This window comes from Hemitrygon akajei, chromosome 2, assembly GCF_048418815.1.
Source record: "Hemitrygon akajei chromosome 2, sHemAka1.3, whole genome shotgun sequence".
NCBI lineage: Eukaryota > Metazoa > Chordata > Chondrichthyes > Myliobatiformes > Dasyatidae > Hemitrygon > Hemitrygon akajei.
Window position 1 is genome coordinate 66,068,637 of NC_133125.1, and position 22,360 is coordinate 66,090,996.

The 22,360-nt window shown below is 40.4% G+C and overlaps 1 protein-coding gene across 7 annotated transcripts in view; it reads right to left on the reverse strand.

Moving 5' to 3' along the window:
* Positions 1 to 1,133: 1,133 nt before the first annotated feature.
* The window catches only part of slc20a2 (solute carrier family 20 member 2), a 102,497-nt gene continuing 81,270 nt past the window's right edge, over positions 1,134 to 22,360 (reverse strand). For 4 of the 7 annotated variants that reach the window (XM_073024212.1, XM_073024231.1, XM_073024222.1 and 1 more), the window contains 4 exons: positions 21,759 to 22,347; positions 10,488 to 10,673; positions 6,773 to 6,857; positions 1,134 to 3,186 (listed from right to left, as the gene is read on the reverse strand). In XM_073024212.1, the coding sequence (XP_072880313.1) occupies positions 3,022 to 3,186; positions 6,773 to 6,857; positions 10,488 to 10,673; positions 21,759 to 22,347 (1,025 nt within the window). In that variant the 3' untranslated portion in view covers positions 1,134 to 3,021. Of the gene's footprint in view, positions 3,187 to 5,874; positions 5,960 to 6,772; positions 6,858 to 10,487; positions 10,674 to 21,758; positions 22,348 to 22,360 lie in introns of all 7 variants that reach the window. The other 3 variants (XR_012095726.1, XM_073024240.1, XM_073024252.1) reach the window with 3 other exon arrangements.

Below are 22,360 nucleotides of genomic sequence, written 5' to 3' on the forward strand. Positions count from 1 at the left end.
AAACTTGATTCTGAAATTAGTCAATCAATTACAGTATATGTATACTGAATAGATCAAAAATCATGCAAAACAGTAATAATACACATTAAAAAAGTGAGGTAGTGTCCAAGGGTTCAATGTCCATTTGGGAATCAGGTGGCAGTGTTGTTCATGAGTGTTCATTTGACTATTGTGCATTGGATATTAGAGGGACATCAGAGGCATTGTGCCTCATGACACTTGTACAATGTGGGTCATTGTCAAGGCAATGCTTTAGAACCCATGTTCAAGTTAATCAGAGCTCATTTCAAAACTTCAACAGGTTCCAGTTAAAAAGTCTTTTTGTAAGAGGAGGTAACATGAGACAGTTGATTGGACTTTGAGGGATGGTTCCTCAGTTGTGTTAATGTGGCAACCGTGAGGCTACTTGGTCTTGTCGCATCTTTCTATTACTTTTTTTAGCCCCCAAATGAACTGCTGGATTGGTTCCGACCTCTAATTATTGCTTTCAAAAGTTACATATTAGATACAAATTCTGGACTAAACATCAAAAATCCATTACTTTTTGTGTTCAGCTCAAACAGGTCAAAGCTTAAATTGGAATTATACAGGAAATTAAAGTTTATAAAGGTAGCTCACTCAATGAGTTATCAAAAAACTAAAACCATATTCTCTTCCAGGAAATATGGACAATTGCACTTGGGAAATATTGCACGTGCTTCTGCCCACTTATTGGACAAAGCACTAATTAGGTCCAGACAGCTAAAAAATATGTACATTACCTGTCCAAACTATTAAGTCGATCATGCTTTCTTTGTTGGTAGATCCCAAACTATGAGTATCTGAATAAAAAGTTATGTTATATCTCTATCTTTAACAAAGGTGTTTTGGTTGTATTTAAAGCTCATTGAAGATAACCTTGCACGGAGAAGCATCATATCCATGAGCCACAGCAGTTATTGATTTTGCCAAATACATTCTAGGAGATATTAAAACCATTAATTAATTTGTTCTGGATTTTGGTTGAACTCTCTCTGTGGTGACCTCAGACAGAATACATTGAACTATAAAATGAACTCATGATCTTCTACTACTTCTGAATTGGTGTACAGAATGTTCCTATCTTATGTTAAATAATCAGTCAAAACAAAACGTTTTAGAGTGAAGATTTTATTTCTAAAATATTTTCCATCATTTTACCACATGAATAATTTTTTTAGGGGAAGTCGTCAGCTATTACCAAAAAGATACAAGTATTAAAAATAATACATTTACAGTAGATAGATTCCTGGAAGACACCAACTTGGACCACAATGGAGAAAAATTCATCTGCAACAAGGGAAATGAACTTCCAAATGGAACTTTTTTTTTAACACTGGGCACTATTGTAGCTGACATTTATGTTGTTTACCACACATGCCCAAAAGTGCTTTCTAATCCAGAATAGTAATCACTGTTGGCAAAATCCACAATCAGCAACGACCAAATAACCTGTTTCAATTATGTTCACTGTGGAATAAGTATTAGCTAGGGTCCTGGGTAGATTTCCCTGCTGATTCATTGAAAATGGTATTTTTTTTTAATATTCCACTCAACAGGGAAACAATGCTTAAAATCTCAACTAGAAGCTGCCACCTCATACTATGCAGCTGTCAACTTCAGATAGTAAGAAGCTGATTGTGAATTTTATGGTAAAAGTCATTGGCAACCATTTCCCTGTTATACCTCCCAAAATACAGAACAAGACAAGGACTAAGGATCTAATTGAATGTTGTGTAAGGTCAGTTTAAAAAAACTTATCTGGAGGCAACTTTTAAACCCAAGGTGACCATAACCAGGAGCATGGTGGGGCCAACTAATGGGCTGAATTCTAATAGGGTTCTTGAGAATTTAAATTTGTGAACTGAAAGTTTGGTGTGAACTCTCTGAAATCCATTCAATCCAGTTTCTTGATTATTTCCACCAATCTCTCAGCCAAAGGAACCCCTATTTCACTAGTTAAAAAAAAAATCAACTGCACTTCTGGAAGTATATCTATATCCAATGGTATAGAAACCACAGAAGAGCATAATAGACAATTCGGCTAATATTGATTTGATGTCACATTTGAAATTGAAGAATACTTTTCACTTTAATTTAAAGGAAACTAACATTTTCTTCCAGTTCAAGTTAAAGCAAAATGTCATTGAATTTCAAAAGAATTTGAGATGGAACCCAAAATTATAAATAGGCATTTTTAATAAACTTAAGTGGAAATACTGACAAATCTTTATTTTTGAATCTTTGGTACATTCAATATAGCTTTGAAGCCTTAAATGAGTGAGTGAAATCTGTACCAATTTAAAAAAAAACACACACACAAGCAAACCCAAATCTTTCATAGATAGTATTTACATTGGAAATTACAATATAATACAACTGTCAATCTTATAAGATGAAATCAAGTTTCCATGAAACCTATCACAATGAATCTCTCCCCATTCTGATTATGATGTTTGTAGCACGCAGAGTATGCATGGAGAAATGCACCTTGCCAAAAAAAAGAGGCTGATTATTGAAATAGGGCTTTATACCTTATTCCAGATCAGATGGATAATTTTAATAAAGAAAGCAGACCATCTTGTTTTAAAAATTCTTTCTTGGGTCGAAACCAAGGAAAGCTTTCCAGTGATTAATAATACAATATATACAACATCTTTACAACATCCATGGGGGACAAAATCTTCCAAGCAATACCATTCATTCCACAAACATCATGACTTTGAAGCACTATTTACAGGTGTACACATACACCACAAAATAGGGCTTTGCCATTACAAGCTACCAAGTTATCAAAATGAGAATATGTAGTGTAAATTACAGTCTGTGAGAAAACAGATAAGATGAAAATATAAAATTAATTTATAGCTCTTTAATTCCTTTTAAAACAGCAAACAGAAAGGAAAAAAGGAATAAACCAACTTTTGGGAGGGGGTGTGACTGCTATATTGAAGAAAAGGGGCACCTCACGCTGCTGGTTACAAACCTTCTTAAAAATCAAATTTAAACATATGGTAGTATTCCATATACAAAGAGTGCCATAAAGGCAGCACTGAAGAGACCAGAGACCGGGACGGTCACAAACCAGGCCAGGAAGATATTGCGAAATAAATGCCAGTCCACAGCTTTGCGCGATCGGATCCATCCCACAGAGACCACAGAGCCAACCTGGACAAACAAAAGCCGGAACAGAAATCAATAGGAGTGCAGACGAGTGCGGAAAGGCTACAAGTGAAAACTGAGGCAGTAGAAAAGACCGCTTCAAAATAGAAATCAACAGCCAAAAGCAAGATGGTTGATACTATTCCACTTCATTACAGTTAGCAGAGATTGCATCCGGAATGTATTTAGCAAACTCAAGCATTTGAACTATTGATTTATTTAAAATAATGTGCTTTAAAATGTAAACAGTTATCCGGGTATATAGCTTTTAAAGACAGTTCTCTGATCCTGCACTCTATTGTGGAAGCTTTACTGATCAAGAGCCTGTCAGTGGTAAGTTTAAAACACTAAAGCTCTCTCTGATGGCTCAGCAACCCTTTCAGTGACGCTCCACTCCCAAGAGTGCAGGATCGGTATTTCAGGTTTGAAGCTATCGGTCTACTCTTATAAACAAAATCAAAACTAAGTTAGTTAACAACCCAACACGATTTATTTAGTGACACATTAGACAGAAAACCAAACTTGACAAACAGTTGGTAAGTGAGCAAGTTAGGACCTCAACCAGAATGAATTATCTGAAGCAGTTTGTTACAAACAGAACAGCATCATGCTTCTCCTCTAAAGAGTTCCTCCCTCTCATTGAGAAATAACGAAAAAAGGACACATCTATACAGACTTTGCAAGTGGGACAATCCAAGCTTCCAAAACCAGATTGGATATGACCTTGAATTCAATAATTCCCTCTCTTCCTACCTATCTATGAGATATGGACCTTGCTGCTCTAGCATCACCCACAAGTCAATCTCTATACCTCCTCACCATCCTCAAGCTGTCATTATCCATGGCTACACTTCTCCCTTCCTATGATGCTGACCGGATGAACGATCCTGCAGGTGGTTGGAGGGGTCATTTTACCTTCTGTAGCTCCTGCCGATCCTTCAAACATCTTTCATGCAAAGACAGCCTCTTGCATTTGTACAGGGCCCTGGTGAGACCACACCTGGAATATTGTGTACAGTTTTGGTCTCCAGGGTTAAGGAAGGACCACACCTGGATGCTTTCGAGAAGGAGCTCGATAGGTATCTTATGGATAGGGGAATCAAGGGATATGGGGACAAGGCAGGAACCGGGTATTGATAGTAGTTGATCAGCCATGATCTCAAAATGGCGGTGCAGGCTCGAAGGGCCGAATGGTCTACTTCTGCACCTATTGTCTATTTATTTTCTACAGAATGCCTGTCATTGTGCATAATAACCACTTCCCGAAGGGAAGGAAGAAATGGAGCTTCGCTTCACATTAACAAAGGGATTCTAAAATCTAGACTGTTGGAGAAAGATGTTTTACCTTCACAAGCCCCTTTATCTCAAATCTTCAGAATTTAACTCTCAGGTAACACTACTCACAGACTGAACTCTCTGGAAACTTGCATGAACTCTGTCTGCCTGGTCTCTGATCGGCAGAACCATCAATTCCAACACCAGACATATTTGATGAGAGTAATTTGTTGACAGGATATTACCCTTATCAACACCCAAAGCAACTCATGGACCATTAGTCCACAGTTCTATCATTTACAATAAGAATTGTTAATGCTACAGTGGAATTCCAACCACATCATTATGGGACAAGGTCCAATTAGAGTGATCATATTAAATTATATCAGCTCAACGTGTGCAATCATCTCATACCCTAACTCCACTTCTGCTGATCCACATCAAGTAATCTATCAAAATGCACACCTAAAACAAACCATAAACACAAGAGGTCTGCAGATGCTGGAAGACTGAGAAACATACACAAAATGCTGGGAAAACTCAACAAGGCAGGCACATCTACGGAGGGGAACATACAGCTGATGTTTCAGACTGAGACCCTCCATCAGGACAGGAAAGGAAGTGGGCAGAAGCCAGAATAAGAAGATGGGGTGGGTGTTGCTGGAAGGAGTAGAACTGGCAGGTGATAGGTGAGACCAGGTGATTGGTTGGGGGTGTGGGGGGGAGGGAAGAAGAAAGAAACTGGGAGATGATTGGTAGAAGTAAATGGCTGAGAAAAAAGGACAACACTCTCAGGTTGGAGGAGAAATATTTTATATTTAGCCTGGGTGGCCTCCAACCTGATGGCATGAACATTGATTCCCTATCTTCTAGTAGTTTCTTCCCCCTCCCCTTCTCCCTTTTTCCATTCCCCATTCTGATTTCTCTCTCACTTGCCTCCTTCCCTTCCCTCCATAGTTCAAAGCTCAGATTGCTTCTTCAGCCCTTTACTTTTTCTATCACTTCCCAGCTTCCTACTTCACGCCCCCCCTCACTAGGTCTCACCTATCATCTGCCCATTTGTACCTCTTATTCTGTGCTCTGCGTCATTCTTTTCCAGTTCTGATGAAGGGACTCCGTCTGAAACGGCAACTATTTATTCCCCTTAAATGGTTGACAGACAGACATACTTTACTGATCCCGGGGGAAATTGGGTTTCGTTTCTGCGTTGCTGAGTTCCTCCCGCATTTTGTATATGTTACTTTAAACAAACAAAGCTCCAAGTATCTTCCTCTAAATAACTTCTGATTTAAAGTGAAGCCTGTTGCAAGTTAGACATGAGACAGCAGAATACAATAGTTAAAGTGGTTTTAGTTCAATCATCTGGTTTGCTACAAGTGCTAGCGACATGGTTGTTGCATTAACATGACACAAGAATACCTTGCAATGAGTGGAACTTATTGGAATGCCCACATTTGAGGCTACAAGTACAGTTAGCGCACTCATTACTTCAATGCAAAATCCACTGTGAAGAAACAGAAAATAAGTTTGAAGTAAGAAAAGCACTTGAAAGACATCCCATCAGAAACATGCAATGCAAAACAGTCTGAGTGGCGAGAGGTTCCAGTAGACACCATCCTGCTCCAAGTAGCGTGCTGCTAATCAGTCCATAATGGCAAGAAAAGCTCATTGGCTAATGCAAAATTGCTGCTGTCAGATAACCTAGAACTTTTAGGCCACTCAGTGACAAAAAACATTTTTTGGGCAATTAACTTGAATAAAGGATCTCACTATTGATGTCTATCTAGTGCATTTTGTTTGCACAGAATTTTGCAGGGTTTTAGGGAATCAATCTGATCTGACTAAAAAAGTAGCATATGTTATTAAAACTTTTTTTTTAAAAACTACTGAAAATAGTTGACTGAGCATGTTGAGCCTGCAGGTGGTTACACCTTATTCCACACAATCTGATTACTAATCACTTTACCAACTATACATTAAAATGTCTTCCCTGCTGTAAAGAACCTGGGGACATCCTGAAGTTGTGACATGCATTATATCAATGCCAATTCTTTCTTTAAAGATGGTAAATGATCAGAGAGGATTATTTGTTCAGTTTTGTCAAGTTGTTAGATGGCAAAGAGTAGTCTATTCCCTTTGGGTTTGCCATGTCTTGTTTTACCACAAAGAATGTTCTTTGTAACGAGGGCTTGAACCAATCAGAATATATAATAGTACTGGGTCTGCTTCTCCATGCCACCAGGAACTGTTGCGAGCAAGCCTCAGAGGGTAGTACAGAGTGAGCTGCTCAAGATGCAGTCACAGGGCATACGCATACCTTGCAGTGTGTGGTACTGATAGGAAGTCCAACATTGGAAGCAACCACAACTGTGAACGCCGAAGCCAACTCAATAGTGAACCCGCTGCAGGAAGCACAAAACAATACTTCACAGTCATTCATTGTACCAGCGAGTCTCAAGATTATTACTACGAAGCCTCAGGCCACATGCAAGAGTCTTACCATAGCTTTAGACAAAATTCCAGGGCAACCATTTTGAAATATCCAGCAGCCGTGTGTGGTTTCAGAAAATATTTTAAAATGAGCGAATTAAATCATTATTCAAGGCATAATGCATTCACGTTTGTGCTGATGCAGTTATTCCCAGTAATGGTACTGGAAATGGTCGACTATATGCATTGCATGCATAAAGTTAACTCAGGCAAGTAGACCAAGTTCCATATAACTATGGGTTAGCAGCATGAATGTATAAAGATGGCACTAAACGTATGACATACAATATACACAAGCCTCTGAATGTGACAATATGCATACAGAGCCATTATATTCTCCCCAAATTACTGTCCCCATGCTCAGCACACAATCATAGTAATTGCGCACAACTGATATTGGTGCAAGCACTATCCCCTAGCTTTCTGAGGGCTCCATAATGTATGGTTTATTAAACTCAAGTAATGGAGAACAATTATGAACATTTAAATTCAGCAAGCTAAAGACAAAGAAAATACTGGTGTTCAGATAGCACCTAATTTACAGGGAATGATGCATGCCTGGGAAAATTAAGAAACCCCCTCAAAACTACTTGGTTGTTGTGGGAAGAATCGATCCTTTTCCACCTCTGAAGGAGATGAATGAGATATGAGCCACTGTTGAATATCTGACTGTAAAATCATCTACAAGCCGGCACAAACACCACTTCTATGTCTGTGAAGACTTAATTGATCCAACTTGGTATCTTGCACATGGCAAGAATAACTAGCCATCTAACTCATGGAGAGCTCTGATCCTTAAGCAAGGTTGCATTAAATTGGTACAGGGAAGGAAGATTGCAGCATTCAAATATGGTCATATTCCGGGCTCAATATAAGAGTGGAACTCCAGACAGTGCTCTGCAGAGGCTAGGAGGATTAGAAAACATCTGGATAAAATGCAGCACAATAGAGAATATCAAAATGAAAGAACATGTTTGTAATTGTTACTTTTATTATTCTAGGAACACAGACACACTAGGGAATCATTGCTGTTCTCCAGATACCAACAAGCTAGTGATGGGCCAGCTTCTAGAACTTCAAGCCATATTCCTTGTGATGGCTAGTTATTTTAGGAAGATGGGATGGCCCAGGAGTGGAGGTCAAGGCTTAGGCCTGCTGAGGACATCCCAGGGCATTGTAGGGAAGTAGAAAATACTCAAGGTACCTTTACTTTTTAAACAGTCATTAGATTTAGTAACCTGGAGCATACTAGAACCTGAATCATCACCACTACACACCAGAAACACCAGAAAATGTGGACAAGACCTACTCCATGGTGTACTGTTTGATATTAAATCATTCCAAGTGAAACTTCTGACAGACTACATCACGGGACTTGAGATTCAGGCAGGTGCAGCAGGAACATCTGGATGGTTGAGGAGATCGGAGATGAGAGTGTAGTAAGGTGGTCATACCTCAAGTGCAGGTTACAGATAAATGGGTGATCACCTGGAGAATAAAAGGAACTAAGCATATAGTGTACAATTCCCCTCAGAACCTCCCTGGGTACTGTTGGGGCGGCGATCTCTCAGAGGCCACCAGCAGTAGGGGGTCAGTGGCGTGGTGCCTGGCTCTGAGGCAAACAAGGATGAGGTCAGAGTGAGAGTGAAAGGGAACTCAATACTAAGGGGTGCAGAAAGGTGGTCATGGTACAAATTCCAGAGTGGCACTGATGCCAGGGTCAAAGATCTCTTGCAGAGGGTGCAGGAGATTCTGAGAGGGGAGGGTGTGCAGCGAGAGGTTGTGATCCATATAGGTACCAATGATATATGAGCTAGGCAGAAATTGAAAACTGGGGATAAAATCTCAGGATTACTACCTGTGCCATGTGCTATGAGGTGAGAGATAGATGAATAGGTTCAACGCATGGCAGGGGGACTGGTACAGTAGGGAGGGCTTCAGATTTTGGATGACTGGGCTTCCTTCTCGGGTAGGTGACACCTGAACAAGTACGACAGCTTGCATCTGAACTGGAAGGGAACCAATACCCTCCTTGCCATTACTACTTGAGAGGAGTAGGATGGGAACCACAGTGGAAGGGCAACAGGTGGTGGGGTTGAGGGCAAGAAAGGTGGTGTAATAAACAAGTCTGAAAGGACAGGCTAATAAACACGGTGGGACTGATGGGCGGAAATGTGTTTATTTCAATGTTACACAAGAGTGTTACAGCAAAGAGGGTGAGCTTAGAGCCTGGATTAGTACATGGAATTACGAGGCTGTTCTTATTACAGAGACATAGTTGCAAGGACAGGACTGGCGTTGACTGGGAGCAGCTGCTGCTGGACAAGCCCACATTTGACATGTGAGAGTTGTTACAGGTCAGCTAATCCGAGTTCAGGATCAGCATGTCTGGTAAAGAGCAAGACAAGGATGGTAAGGCAAGGGAATCTGGGATAACCAGAGAGCTCCAAAACTTATTCAGGAAGTAAAATGAAACATACAGAAGGTTTAAAAAGTTAAAATCAGACTGGGGCACTTGCAGTATATAAAGAAAATGCTGAAACAGGCAATGAGGAAGGCCAAAAGGGGATCAAGAAATATCCCTGACAAACAGGATCAAGCAGAATCTCAAGGAGTTTTATACTTCATTATACTTATAACTAAAGGAGAGGGTAGGTCCTTTTAAGGACCTATGTATCAGTGAGAAGGATTTGGAGCAGACTGAAGGCAAAGTGGGAATTTTGAAATTAAGGAGGTAGTACTGGGACTTCTAAAGATGGCATAAATACTGAAAGAGATTACAGGGGCTTTGACAAAGATCTTTGTGTCCTCACTAGCAACAGGCGATGTCCCAGAAGTCTGGAGAGCAGTGTAGCAAAAATTGTGTCGTTGTTCAAGGAAGGAAATGGGGATAATCTAGGCAATTATAGGCAGCTCTTTCCACAATTGCCACAGCTGTTTGTAAGGAGTTTGCACGTTTTCCACATGACCGTGTGGGTTTCCTCCAGCTGCTCTGGTTTCCTCCCACAGTCCAAAGACGTACCAATTGGTAGATTGATTGGTCATTGTAAATTGACCTGTAATTAGGCTAGAATTAAATCAGGGAACTGCTGGGCTGTGTGGCTCAAGGGGCCTATTCCGTGCTGTATCTCAATCATAATTTTTTTTTAAAAGGTGGTAGAGTTTAAGATAGACACATGTATGTGAAGGGCTATGGAAGAGGACATTTAGTATAAATGGTCATCAAGACCAGCACATCATAGGCAGAATGACCTGTCCAGTAGTCCATTGCTCCATGTGCTAATAGGTAAGCTTGGTTATAAGTTCTGTACTCGGTAATGTCTTTATTAATTAAGTGGCTTACTCATAGAGAGTGGGATGGAGGAAAAGAAAGATAGGAGGAGAAGACAAAACACAAGCTTATTCAATTTGGAAGGGCCAAAATTCAGCAAAATTTGAAGGGAAAACAATGTACTCTGCAGTAAGGTCTCTTCGCATAACCATCTTGGTGCAGTATTATATGTGCAGCATTAGATAGGACACAATGTGCGGGCCATACTCACCTAGAAGGGGTGATGGGAGTGAGATCTTTGCCCAGCGTCTGAATGACTCGCCTGCCCCAGACCCAGAGGCCAGCACAGATGCCCATGCCACCATATAGCAGCAACCAGATTGGCGTGGAGGCACTCTGTAGCACAGTTCCTTCTTGGTAGATCAGCCACAGAGCAACCAGAGGACCAATTGCATTGCTTAAAAAAGAAAATAAAGAATGCTCAGCAGAAGAGTAAATCAATAAATGCGCAGAAATGGAAAATATTTTAATCATTAAAACAATAGAGGTTTTGAAGTGATATAGTTTTTGTTCCCCAAAGACAATTTAAATCCAGCATTTTTGTATTGTTACGTACCCGTGACACGTGACAGTGGTACCCTTGTCACGTGACTGGGGTTGAAGTTATACTGGACATGAGGTAATGGTGGAGTGATGTCATTTTCCCGCCAGTAGAGGTCATGTGACAGGTTTTTTCTACAGGGTATAAAAGGGAGACCCACCCTGTCGGGTGGGGCAGTTCGTGGCTGGATTTGCCAAGATGACTTCATATCACTGTGTGATTTAATGTGATGACGCAGTTTAGTTAAAAATGAAGTTTTATATAATGCCTAAAGTTTAAAAGGTCAGAGCCAACGGTTTCTTTGCCAAGGGAGAGTGAAGCTTGGAAGACAAATTGAGAAGAATCGATTTTCAATGGATTGACTTCGACCTTGTGTGATCCTCATTCGGAAGGATTTCGTTTACTATTCTCACGATAGTCTCCACTGGAAAAAGCGGGAGATTGAGAATATTGTGGAAGGAAGGTCAGTCACTTTAAGTTGTTATATTTAATAAAATTCGACGTGGGAGTTCGACGCTGGGAATCGAAGGACATCGACGTGGAAGAGAATTTAAATCGCTTTAAAAAGTCTCTCCTTTTAAAAGTACCGTGAGCTTTTGAACTGTCGGCATACCGTTCTTTGAACTGTTTTCATTCGGCAATTCGCTTTGGAGAACTGTTTTTTTCAATACTACTTTAAAGACTGTTTGAGACTGCAAAGCTATTAAGAACTGTCTGACCAGCTGTCAGCAGCTGAGCTCGGATCATTGTTTGGGTTTGTTTACTTTTGAAGGGGGTTTGTTATCTGTGTTTAATAAACGTGTTATTCGTTATAAAACCCCTTGCCTAACTCATCCATATTATTGTTGCCCGAATACGTAACAGTATGGAGGCACATTCGGTGGAGACTGATAATGTTCTTGCCTGCCTGCAGTGTTGGAAAAGACCCAATTTCCGGAGAAATTCTCACAACCCCAGCAATATGCAAAGCAGAGGAAGATCTAGGCCAGAAAATAAAACCATGGCGATCAATTGTGAATGAGTTCCTGTCACGCAAGCCTCTGCATGAGGTACTGGCCAATAGAGTAAATGAAAAAGACTACTATTTCAAGAACAGACGTAGACATCTTTCAGTTTATTGACCATTGTACTTCAAACACGACCACAACAAAAATGGTCCGATTTTCTTATTTGACAGGAATTTTGTGAAGTATTTAAAAACCTCACAACTTCTCCCCTTCCCCACCTACCAACTTCCCCCTCACCTGTCAACTTGTACTTTGTCCCCTTTCCCCACTTTCTTCTCCTGGGTTCTGTCTCCTTTTTTTCCAGTTCTAAAGAAGGGCGTCTGGCTGAAATGCCAACTGTTTATTCCCCTCTGTTCCCCTCACAGAGGACATGACCGCATTGGAATTTGCTACAGCAAGTCATCATTCCTGCTGTAAAAGGGGCTATGAGTGTAAGCTGTAAGAGGCACGTTGAGGGATGGAGGACAGCCACAGTCCAGAGCATGGAACAACAAGCAGGAAGTCTTACCATCACAAATCAACACTGGGATAAGTTAACATTTTGCTTTTACTTGTAGGGACAATAAAGGGGAAAAAAACCAGAATAATCTTTTGAAACAGAAATTTTGAAATTACAAATTTTTAAAAATCCATCTTTACTAGCTTCATTTAACTGTGCAAGATTTAAGTTGGATCACTATGGAAACAAAATTCACAATGGTGAGGCACAATTTTGTTCTGTCTGAAACAGTTTTACAACTCTATTCATTTCCTGATTCTTCACTTATCCCTTTACCATCATTTCACTTTAATTATTCTCTCCACCCTTCCACATACTTTTCTTCTCTTGAAAAGCCTCTTTTTTCCCCGCAGTTAAAGCCCCATAATCACAAACAGTCCTATGTCTAATGACCTGAAACATTAACTTTGTTTTACAACTGATTCCAGTATTTCCTATTCATTTTATCCTGTGAAGCTGGTGCGACACCACAATGTGCAGGCTGTTCTTGGATCATTACGTTTAACCACACATTTGGATATTTCTCAAAGATGTATGGATAAATAATTTCAAGAACAGTGGTTATTTTGACAGCAAACTCATATCTATTGGAGACAAAACAGATTGCAGATCCTGGAATTTGGAAAGCAAAAATATTGTGGGAGGAACTTGAAGGGTTAACCAGCATTCACACTGGGGGGGAGAGGGGTGGGTGGGAAAAGCAATTGCTTTGGATTAAGGCCCTGCAAGAGGACTCATGATTCAGGTCTCTATCTGAAATGTCACCAATTCCTCTCCTCACATCGAAACTGCTCGACCCACCGAGTTCCTTTGGAAAATTGTTTTTTTTTAAACCAGGATCCATTTTTTCAGACTCAAAATACGCCTGGATTTATTGTCTCACCCCAGTCTCAGTGGTTTGTTTATTTACCTTTGATGGCAATTAAGAACCACACAAATCGCAGGACTAGAGTCTCAAAAACAATGTAGACCAGGTGAGATAAGTGTTTACCCTTCCTGCGCTGTTGGAACTTTTACACAAGACAACAGTATCATGATCATAGAATCATAATCAGATTTATCATCACTTGTAATCAACATGAAAATTGTTGTTTTGCAGCAGCAGACCAATGCAAAGATTTTTAAAAAATCTATAAAAATACAAAAACAAATATACAGCACTAACCAAAAGGAATAATAAGGTAATGGTCATGGACCATTCAGAAATCTGATGGCAGAAGGGAAGAAGCTGCTCCTAAATCATTTAGTGTTAGTCTTCAGGCTCCTGTAGCTCCTTGCCAAGGCTAGTAATGAGAAAAGGGCATGTCCTGGATGGTGAGGGTCATCAACAATGGATGCACAATATTTTGAAGATGTCATCAATGATGGGTGTGTTGCATCCATGATGGAAATGGCAAGCCTATAATCCTCTGTAGCCTCTGTGCATTGGGGGCTCCATATCAAGCTGTGATGCAACTAGTTAGGATGATCTCCACTATACTTCTATAGAATTTCTAAGAATCATTGGTTGCATACCAAACTCCTACTGAAATAAAGCCACTAGTACCCCTTCTTCATGACTGCATTGATGGGTTGATCCTCGAAGATACTGATGTCCAGGAACTTGAAGCTGCCTACTCTTTCCACCACCGACCCCACAATGAGGACTGGTATGTTTTCCTCGGACTTCCCTTCCTTAGTCTTACTGACACCGAGAGCGAGGTTGTTGTTGCAACATCACTCGACCAGCTGATCTACTTCACTCTTGTAAGGAGAAGTTATTATCTATCTGGACGGACTGTCGTCTCCCAATAAGGAAGTGGAGGAGGTACAGAGATCTAGGTTTTCAAACTTGGGTTTTAGTGCCGAGGAAATAACGGTGTTGGTAATCGATCAACAGCAGCCTGACATATGTCTTGTGGCTATTTAGGTTCCCCACAGCCAAGAGGAGAACCACAGATTAATACAATGTGGAAACAGGAACTTGGGTTCAACTTGTCCTTGCCAACCATGGTGCCCACTAAGTTAATCTATTTGCCCACATATGACCATATCCCTCTAAACCTCCTTATCATTATACTTATTCAAATGTCTTTTCAAATATTATTGTACCTTCCTTCACCACTTAGTTTGTCTGCCCATCCCATATTGGCAGCACCCTGTGTGGTGTTGCCCCAAAGGTCCCTTTCAAATCTTTCACCTCTGATCTGAAACCCATGTCTTTAGTTCCCTTTCCTTGCAGAAAGACAATACATTCTACACTTCATGATTTTATACACCTTTAAGGTCACGCCTTAAGATTTTCTCTTGTTTGTGATTGGTCTCCCCTTAATCTCCTATGTTCCAGGGATTAAAGTCCTATACTGCCCAACCTCACCCTATAACTTGAGTCCTGGCAGCATCCTCATAAACCTTCTCTGCACTTGTTTCATCTTAATGATGTCCTTTGTATAACAGGACACCAGAACTGTACACATATTTGAAGTGTGGTCACACCAACTCATCTCTACCTACAACATAAAAACATGAAAATCAAGCAACTGCGGACAATTTGTTTTAAGAATTGGAGTTTTTGTTCTCCAGAATATTTAACCAATATCAGCACCACACTGTCCATCAATACTAGATCTATTCTCCAATACATGACGTGAAGTATTCATTTGATGCCTGCTTGGCTATGTATTCTCAGCATTTGAGTTTTTAAATTCGGACTCCCAGTATCTACAATATTTTGCTTTCCATAATCCTTTCCTGTATTACATTCAGCAAAGACCCCCAGAATATTCTTTTAATACTGCATAGTATTTTAAATGCAAGTAAAATTAATGTTTACACAACCATAAATGCAAGTAGGTATTGCAAAACAAAACTCCAAATTAAAACTCAATCTAGTGCAGCCTTTCCAAAACATCATTTCTAGCCACTTCTGTGGATTAAAATGAGAGTCTCAGAGGATTAGGTGTTGCATCAACATTTCCAGCAGGATTTCAGACTTATTCGTTGATGAAGCTGGACAGTCTGAGCAGGGCCTCTGGATGGTGGCGACTGGTATTTTTAAGCTGCACTGCAAAACTAGTTCATTCAAGTCACTGCTATTTTTAAACTGAGCTACAACTGCAGCAGGCAAAGTGATATACAAAGGTTAAGAACCATTCCAGATTCACAACTAGAATTGTGGCCCATTAACAGAATGCTTGCAGCAGCTGCCTTCATGCTCAGAGCCTTTAAAGAGATTGACACAAATGATTAGCAAACTCTGTGCAACCATATTCTGGGAACAATTCCTTCTTTCTACATTTACGATGCAATCCCACTTTTTTTAAAATATATAAAAATAGTTGATTTTCCTAACATGATTCCTCAGTTACAAAAACAGGGCAGGATATAGCTCTCTGCCAGAACCAGCAATAGCAGCAACCAGGAAGCCCCCACACCCCAGCATAAGCTTAACCCACAGGAACTTGTACACCAGCCTGGTGAGGGGGAAGGCTATACACATGAGTCTATGTGGGCACCAGCTGAGGTGTGGCTGCAGGGTATTGGGTGGTTGTTATGAACTGACCGCAGTACTCGTCCCCTACTCCTCCTGTACATTCCTAAAGCTGGCAAGTTTAAAGGGAATTTTCTAAACCTATGAAACAAGTATTCATTGTGGTCAAAGACATTAACCTATTCATTCAAGTTGATTAAAACTTGGAATCTAGGGGTTTAGCAGGGGTTTCTGAACCATCCGACAACTGGATAATAATTATACAACTGATAGCAAATCACACCTCTGAGCTGGAGTATTATTTATTCATTCTAAGGAAGTAGGCATCATGACAACTATGCTGTTTACTATTAATCTCTGGTGTTTGGTGCCAGGCCACTTCAGAGGGCAAGAAAATGTCAACCACATTGGGTAAGGCTAGAAATAGGTAAGGCAAGGTAAAATGGCAGGGTTCCACCCACTAGTGAATCAATTTATTTTCCTCACTAAATTGTACCTTGGTTACATAGCGACTGATATCAGCAATTCCCAGGTCCTTTTGCTTTGAAAGATGTACCAACTAGCATTTCTGTCCTCTGAAGTACCAGTTCAATAACATAAACACCAAATGCCAGAACTCGTACGACTAGAGAATGAGTAAATAAAATCCACCAGCTATTTAGGCCATTTGGGATAAAGGAGAAACTATTTTGTTTAAAAAGATTTGGAGTACAGTTCTCTTCCCGCTGTTGATGCTTCATAGCCGAAGGGACCAAAGAACATCAAATGATGCCCCCCCCCCCCCATCATCCACGCCAGGGAACAGGTGATGGTGCTCTAGGGTTGCAGTATAAGCAACTACATGTATAGCTGCAGGCCCAACAATCATGCTTCTGATGCAGTGGCAGCAAGTACGGTTGGGAACTATCAACCAAAAGGAATGATATTCACAACTTCGGGACATTCCAAAGTGTTCTGCAGACTATGAAATAATAATTTTGGTGCTGTTTAAACAGATGTAATATGGGAAGTACAAAGATTAATCCTGCTTAGGCAAAATTTCAAAATCAACTCGAAGGTAGTTAGTTGTTCATTTTGTTTATCATTATGGAAAAAATGTTCACTAGGACTTCAGCAAGCTGCTCCTGTTCTTCAGTCCCGAGCTTCCTCTTATATCTGCTGACGAGGGAAGGGAGTTGGGCAGGCACGGAGCTGAGGCAGAGACAGAGCAACACACACAGTGAGAGCAGACAAATGGGTATCTATGTTACAAATACTTAACAGTTGGCTAGAGAGAGCACGCTACAATTTGACAGCATGTTTAACAAAGGGATCACAGGCAATTTTATATTTAACCTGCCAGAGTATTTCTCACACACTACCTTTCCTAGAAGTGTAGGAAGATCTTTTCTCCTCATGACTGTAATGAGGCTGGCGTGTTTAAAATGCTGCTAAGTCCAGGCTGCATAAATAGAGCTGCGAGCACGCACAGCACAGATTTGCCCTCTGGAATTTCTCAATAGAAGGCTGATGACATTTCTGACAGTCCTGCATTCCCTTAGCTTGGAATACATGCTCAAGTTTGTTGAGTGTGACTTAAAATTCACAATCTTCCAATCCAACGGCAAAACTGCTACCACCAAAACAGGTGGTAAAACGTGCCAGTTAAATTATGGAAAACTATTAAAGCATTTGAGTTCGAATCCACAAGTCACCTGAGATGCTTTCATCTCAGTCCTCCATTCTCAAAAAAGAATCAGAACAAATATCAACTGATGTTAAATATTAGTTTCAAATACATCCCAGGGTGACAGACACTTCTCAATATTCAGTGTTGAGAAGCAACCCTATCCTTTCTAAACATCCAGTTTCTCCCTCAAAACAGGTTTCTATATCTGAAAAAGTGGAAGCAAGAAGCACAGAGCCAGAAAGTTAGAAATGATGGTAACTGGGTCAAGACTGTTCTGCTGTGTGGATTAAATTGCAAGAACTTCTGTGTGCAGTTTGGTATTACAAGAGAATATCTGAGTACTACAACTAAAGACCTATCAGGACCTAACTGAATCAGCAAATTTGTAGATGACACCAAAACCGGGGGGGTGTAGTGGACAGTGAGGACGGTTATCATGGCTGCAGAGGGATCTGCATCAGCTAGAAAAATGGCAGATGGAATTTAATACAGACAAGTGTAAGGTTTTGCACTTTGGTAGGACCAACCAGGGTAAGTCTTACACAGTGAATGATAGGGCACTGAGGAGTGTGGTAGAACAAAGGGATCTGGGAATACAGGTCCATAATTCATTGAAAGTGGTGTCACAGGTGGACAGGGTTGAAAAGAAAGCTTTTGGCATATTGGCCTTCATAAATCAAAGTATTGAGTAATTTCCACTTGGCATTATTTACTTATTATTATTTAATTATTTATGGTTTTATATTGCTATATTTCTACACTATTCTTGGTTGGTGCGACTGTAACGAAACCCCAATTTCCCTCGGGATCAATAAAGTATGTCTGTCTGTCAAGAGATGGAATGCTATGTTGAATTTGTACAAGACATTGATGAGCCCTAATTTGGAGTATTGTCTGCAGTTTTGGCCACCTACCTACAGGAAAGATATAAATAAGGTTGAAAGAGTACAGAGAAAATTTACAAGGATGTTGCCGGGACTGGAGGACGTGAGTTACAAGGAAAGATTGAATAGGTTAGGACTTTATTCCTTAGAACATAGAAGACTGAGAGGAGATTTGATAAGGTATACAAAATTATAAGGGGTATAGATAGGGTAAATGTAAGCATGCTTTTTCCACTGAGGTTGGGTGGGACTATAATCAGAGGTTATAGGTGAAGGTGAAAAGTTTAAGGAGAACATGAAGGGAAAGGTCTTCATTCAGAGGGTCATGAGAGTGTGGAATGAGCTGCCAGTGCAAGTAGTGCATGTGAGCTCGATTTCGATGTTTAAGCAAAGTTTGGGGGTACATGGATGGTAGTGGTGTGGAGGGCTATGGTCAGTGCAGGTGACGGGAGTAGGTAGTTTAACTGGTTGGACTAGATGGCCTGACGGGCCTGCCTCTCTGTGCTGTACTTCTCTATGACTTTATGAAAACTAATACCAGTATCAAAAGGGATCCTGCTAAAGGTTCTCAGTTCAAAATGTCGACTGTACTCTTTTCCATTGATGCTGCCTAGCCTTCTGAGTCCCTCCAGCATTTTGTGTGTGTTGCTCGGATTTCCAGCACCTGCAGATTTTCTCTTATTTATCTAAAGAGATCAGACATTTTGAGGGCTCTTTCTCCAGGTATAATGAATATATTCAGCATGGTGGATGGGAAGATAACAGTTCTGGCTGTGGTCAGGGGACAATAATATAAGACTCACTAGCTGTTCAGCATCAAGATTATAGGAGGAATCCTTTGGTTCTAGGATGATGAGAATCAATGCCTTGGAGAGTGCTTGACACAAAAGAGAAGGAATTCAAGGTATACGGTGACAGGAAGGGCAGAGATAAACAGTTTTAGGCTTAGATAGACTATGATCACTGATAAAATAGCCGAAACAAAAAGGTTATAGAGATATCAGAAGATTATTAGATAGTAAAGTAATGGGGGGGTGGGGGTTACTCTAGGAAAGAAGTGTTGAGGGTAAAAGATCAAAGTCATTATCTTAATGAATGGCAGAACAGGCACAGATGACAATGGCCTACATCTGCTTTGAAACCTGTTCCTGTGTAGAGGATTCCTGGTAATTTCACACCTGGAACAGTGCGTCATGTGTGAAATACAAGACCACTATTGACAGACCTGCCAGGTTAGTGATTGGAAAATAACACACAAGGGTGCTTAACATGAGGCAATAAGGATGAAAACGAAAGTTCATAATATTTTTTTAAACACACTCTCATTCAGGTAAAATAGAAAAACACTTATCCAGGAAGCAGCCAATAAAAGTCAGCATCAAACTCTGCCAGCGACACATGTTTAAACTATTTTTAAATTGCCAGTTATGCATCAATGACCTTGAAGAAGATCTCTGCTGAACAGAGGTGAAAATGACTGATAAATCTATATTTAGTAACTACTCTACCAGTTTTTCTTCAGTTATGTTTTATACTATTCCCCTTGGTGTTTCCTTACATAACTTACCTGGAGCAGGTCCTCTCTTATATTTCGGGGTATTGTAAATACCAAGATCTAGATTAGTACTTCCTGACCCAGACAGGAACAACAGAACCTGCGATTATTCTGCACCTTTGCACACTTCTCAAATAACTTTAAGGTCATTTAGAGTTTGATAATTTTAACACAGGCTTTCACAAATAGTAATGGGATAATCTGGTACTAGCTATACCAGAAAGAAGTGGACAGGACACTATGTCCTTCTCTGACACACCGCTGTCAGCTCTTTTAATCAAAGACAGACAAACAAACCTCAGTTTAAGTCTCAACAGAAAAAATAAGACACAATTAAACGTTCTTCACTGGAATACCATCCTAGATAAACTGAAACAAGGCCATTATTTTTGAACAAAATTGAAGTTGGACATAGTGATGACCTTTCCCCCTTAGCTTGAAATAACCTCCCCAGCAGCTCAGTTTGAGCTCTCACACAAATTATCCATATCTTCAGCACAGGAGTTGGGAGTAAATGGATCATTAATGGACTCTGACCAGCAATCAAAACTACCTTAACTGTAATTTATTAGTAATTGTCTTCTACATTCAGTAAAGTTGGCCATTCAGTGCAGTAAGAATGCACTGCTATAGCTGCTGCCTTTCTCAAGCTGAGGCCCAGCCTTAGCTTGGTGAGAAAATGCCCCGTGGGTTTGGTCAAGAGGAATTCTCCTAATCGTCCTTTACTGCTCATCCTGTATCAGAACATCTGTTAGCCATCTCACTGCAGTTTGAGGTGTACTGCTCTCCACAAGTTTCCTATCCCACTTCAAAACACAAATGTATATGTGTGGGAAGGGAATGGGGTAGTTTTAAAAATAATTAAGATTAGAATGGCCACATTGAATATAAATACAATAAGCTACAGCTACTGCATGGAATTATTTACTATTATTTGAAATAGGAACAAGAATTTTTCTCAAAATGAGTTTTAAGTTGATGAATATTTTAGTCAAAAGTTGAGAGAAAATGTCTGCCACCATCACGTATAATAAATGTTAAGATATTTACAACTTGCTGCTGTTGACGCGTCAATCTTCAGCAAACCGTTGGCACTCCACATGGTTTGGTGGCTGAATTCAGCCAAAAGTGCCTTACTGAATTAGAGGGAGCACAGCCAAAATAACTAAACTTGTGGTTCCTATAAAATCTACTCAGTTTGTTGCAATATTCATAGTTATTCCCCAAGCCACAGTTTGAGACTGGATAAACTTTAAGGCTAGTTTGTGTGGAACCTTGGCTGAGACACCTTGAAAAGTTAAACTTTGAATTCTTTGCATATGAAAAACACAGATCAGAAGCAACACTAACAGTCAAGATCAATAGGAGAGAGTTCACGGAGTTACTGCAAACTTTCAACTTCAGAAGCTAATGCCTGGATGCATGCGATGTCCAAATGTATGCATAAGGCCTGCCACAACCATGACAGGCAGGCAGTGAGTACACTGGTTAAATTAAACATTATTATCACAAACTTCTGTTCAGTTTCTCTATTTTAAAATGGAGCATATTGCTTAATAATGCTGAGACAATCCAATTTTCTTCACAGCTTAAACTGATAAAAGATTATCACTTTTTATGGCCAAGTTAAGGAGCAGAGGAAGTGAGATCAATAGCATGAACTAACTCATTGACAGAGCTAACAAAGATTGAAGGAACGTTGAAACAAAAGCAGTAATTTGGAAAGCAACAGTCAATGTTACAATCCCACCAAATCTGCTTCTCACCACCACCCAAGGCCAGCACATAAGACACAAGCTAAGAAATGCTGAGGAACATAATGAGCAGAAACCAGTCATGGATTTGAGAGTGAACCTACCTGACATCGTTACCACCGTGTGCAAATGATCCAAAGCAAGCAGTAAGGATTTGGAGGAAATGAAAGAGCAGATGAACCTGGGGCTTCTCCTTCTCCTCGCCATCTTCGTCCACCACGTTGTCCGCTGGGGGCAGAGGGTCACTCAGCTCACTAGCCAGTTTCAATTCCACCCCTCCTTCCTCAGCCTCTATCTCTACTTCAGCTACTGCATTGCAGTAGCTAGAATAACTGTCATAACGAAGCCGCTTTTTGGAGTAGGAGGCCACATCATCTACAAGCTTCTCATTGTCTTCCACCCCCACAAAGTCTGAGGACTTGAAGGCTGGCTGGACAGGCATACCACAAATAGCAGCTGTGTAGCACGTGTAGCTGTTATTGCGGCGGAGAAGCCTGTAGGAGTTCTCTGGTTGTGCCCGATCATCGGTGATCTTGTCTAGATGTATTCGGTGCAGGAGATCTTTGTATAGCCCAGAGTCCTTGTGTACTGTGTGGTATACGTGACCGTCACTTCTTGTATGCCCTTCAAAATTAAATGTACCATTGGAAAACGGAGATTTTAGGCCGCCATTTGTAAGGGATGCAGCTCTACCTGTAAAAATAAA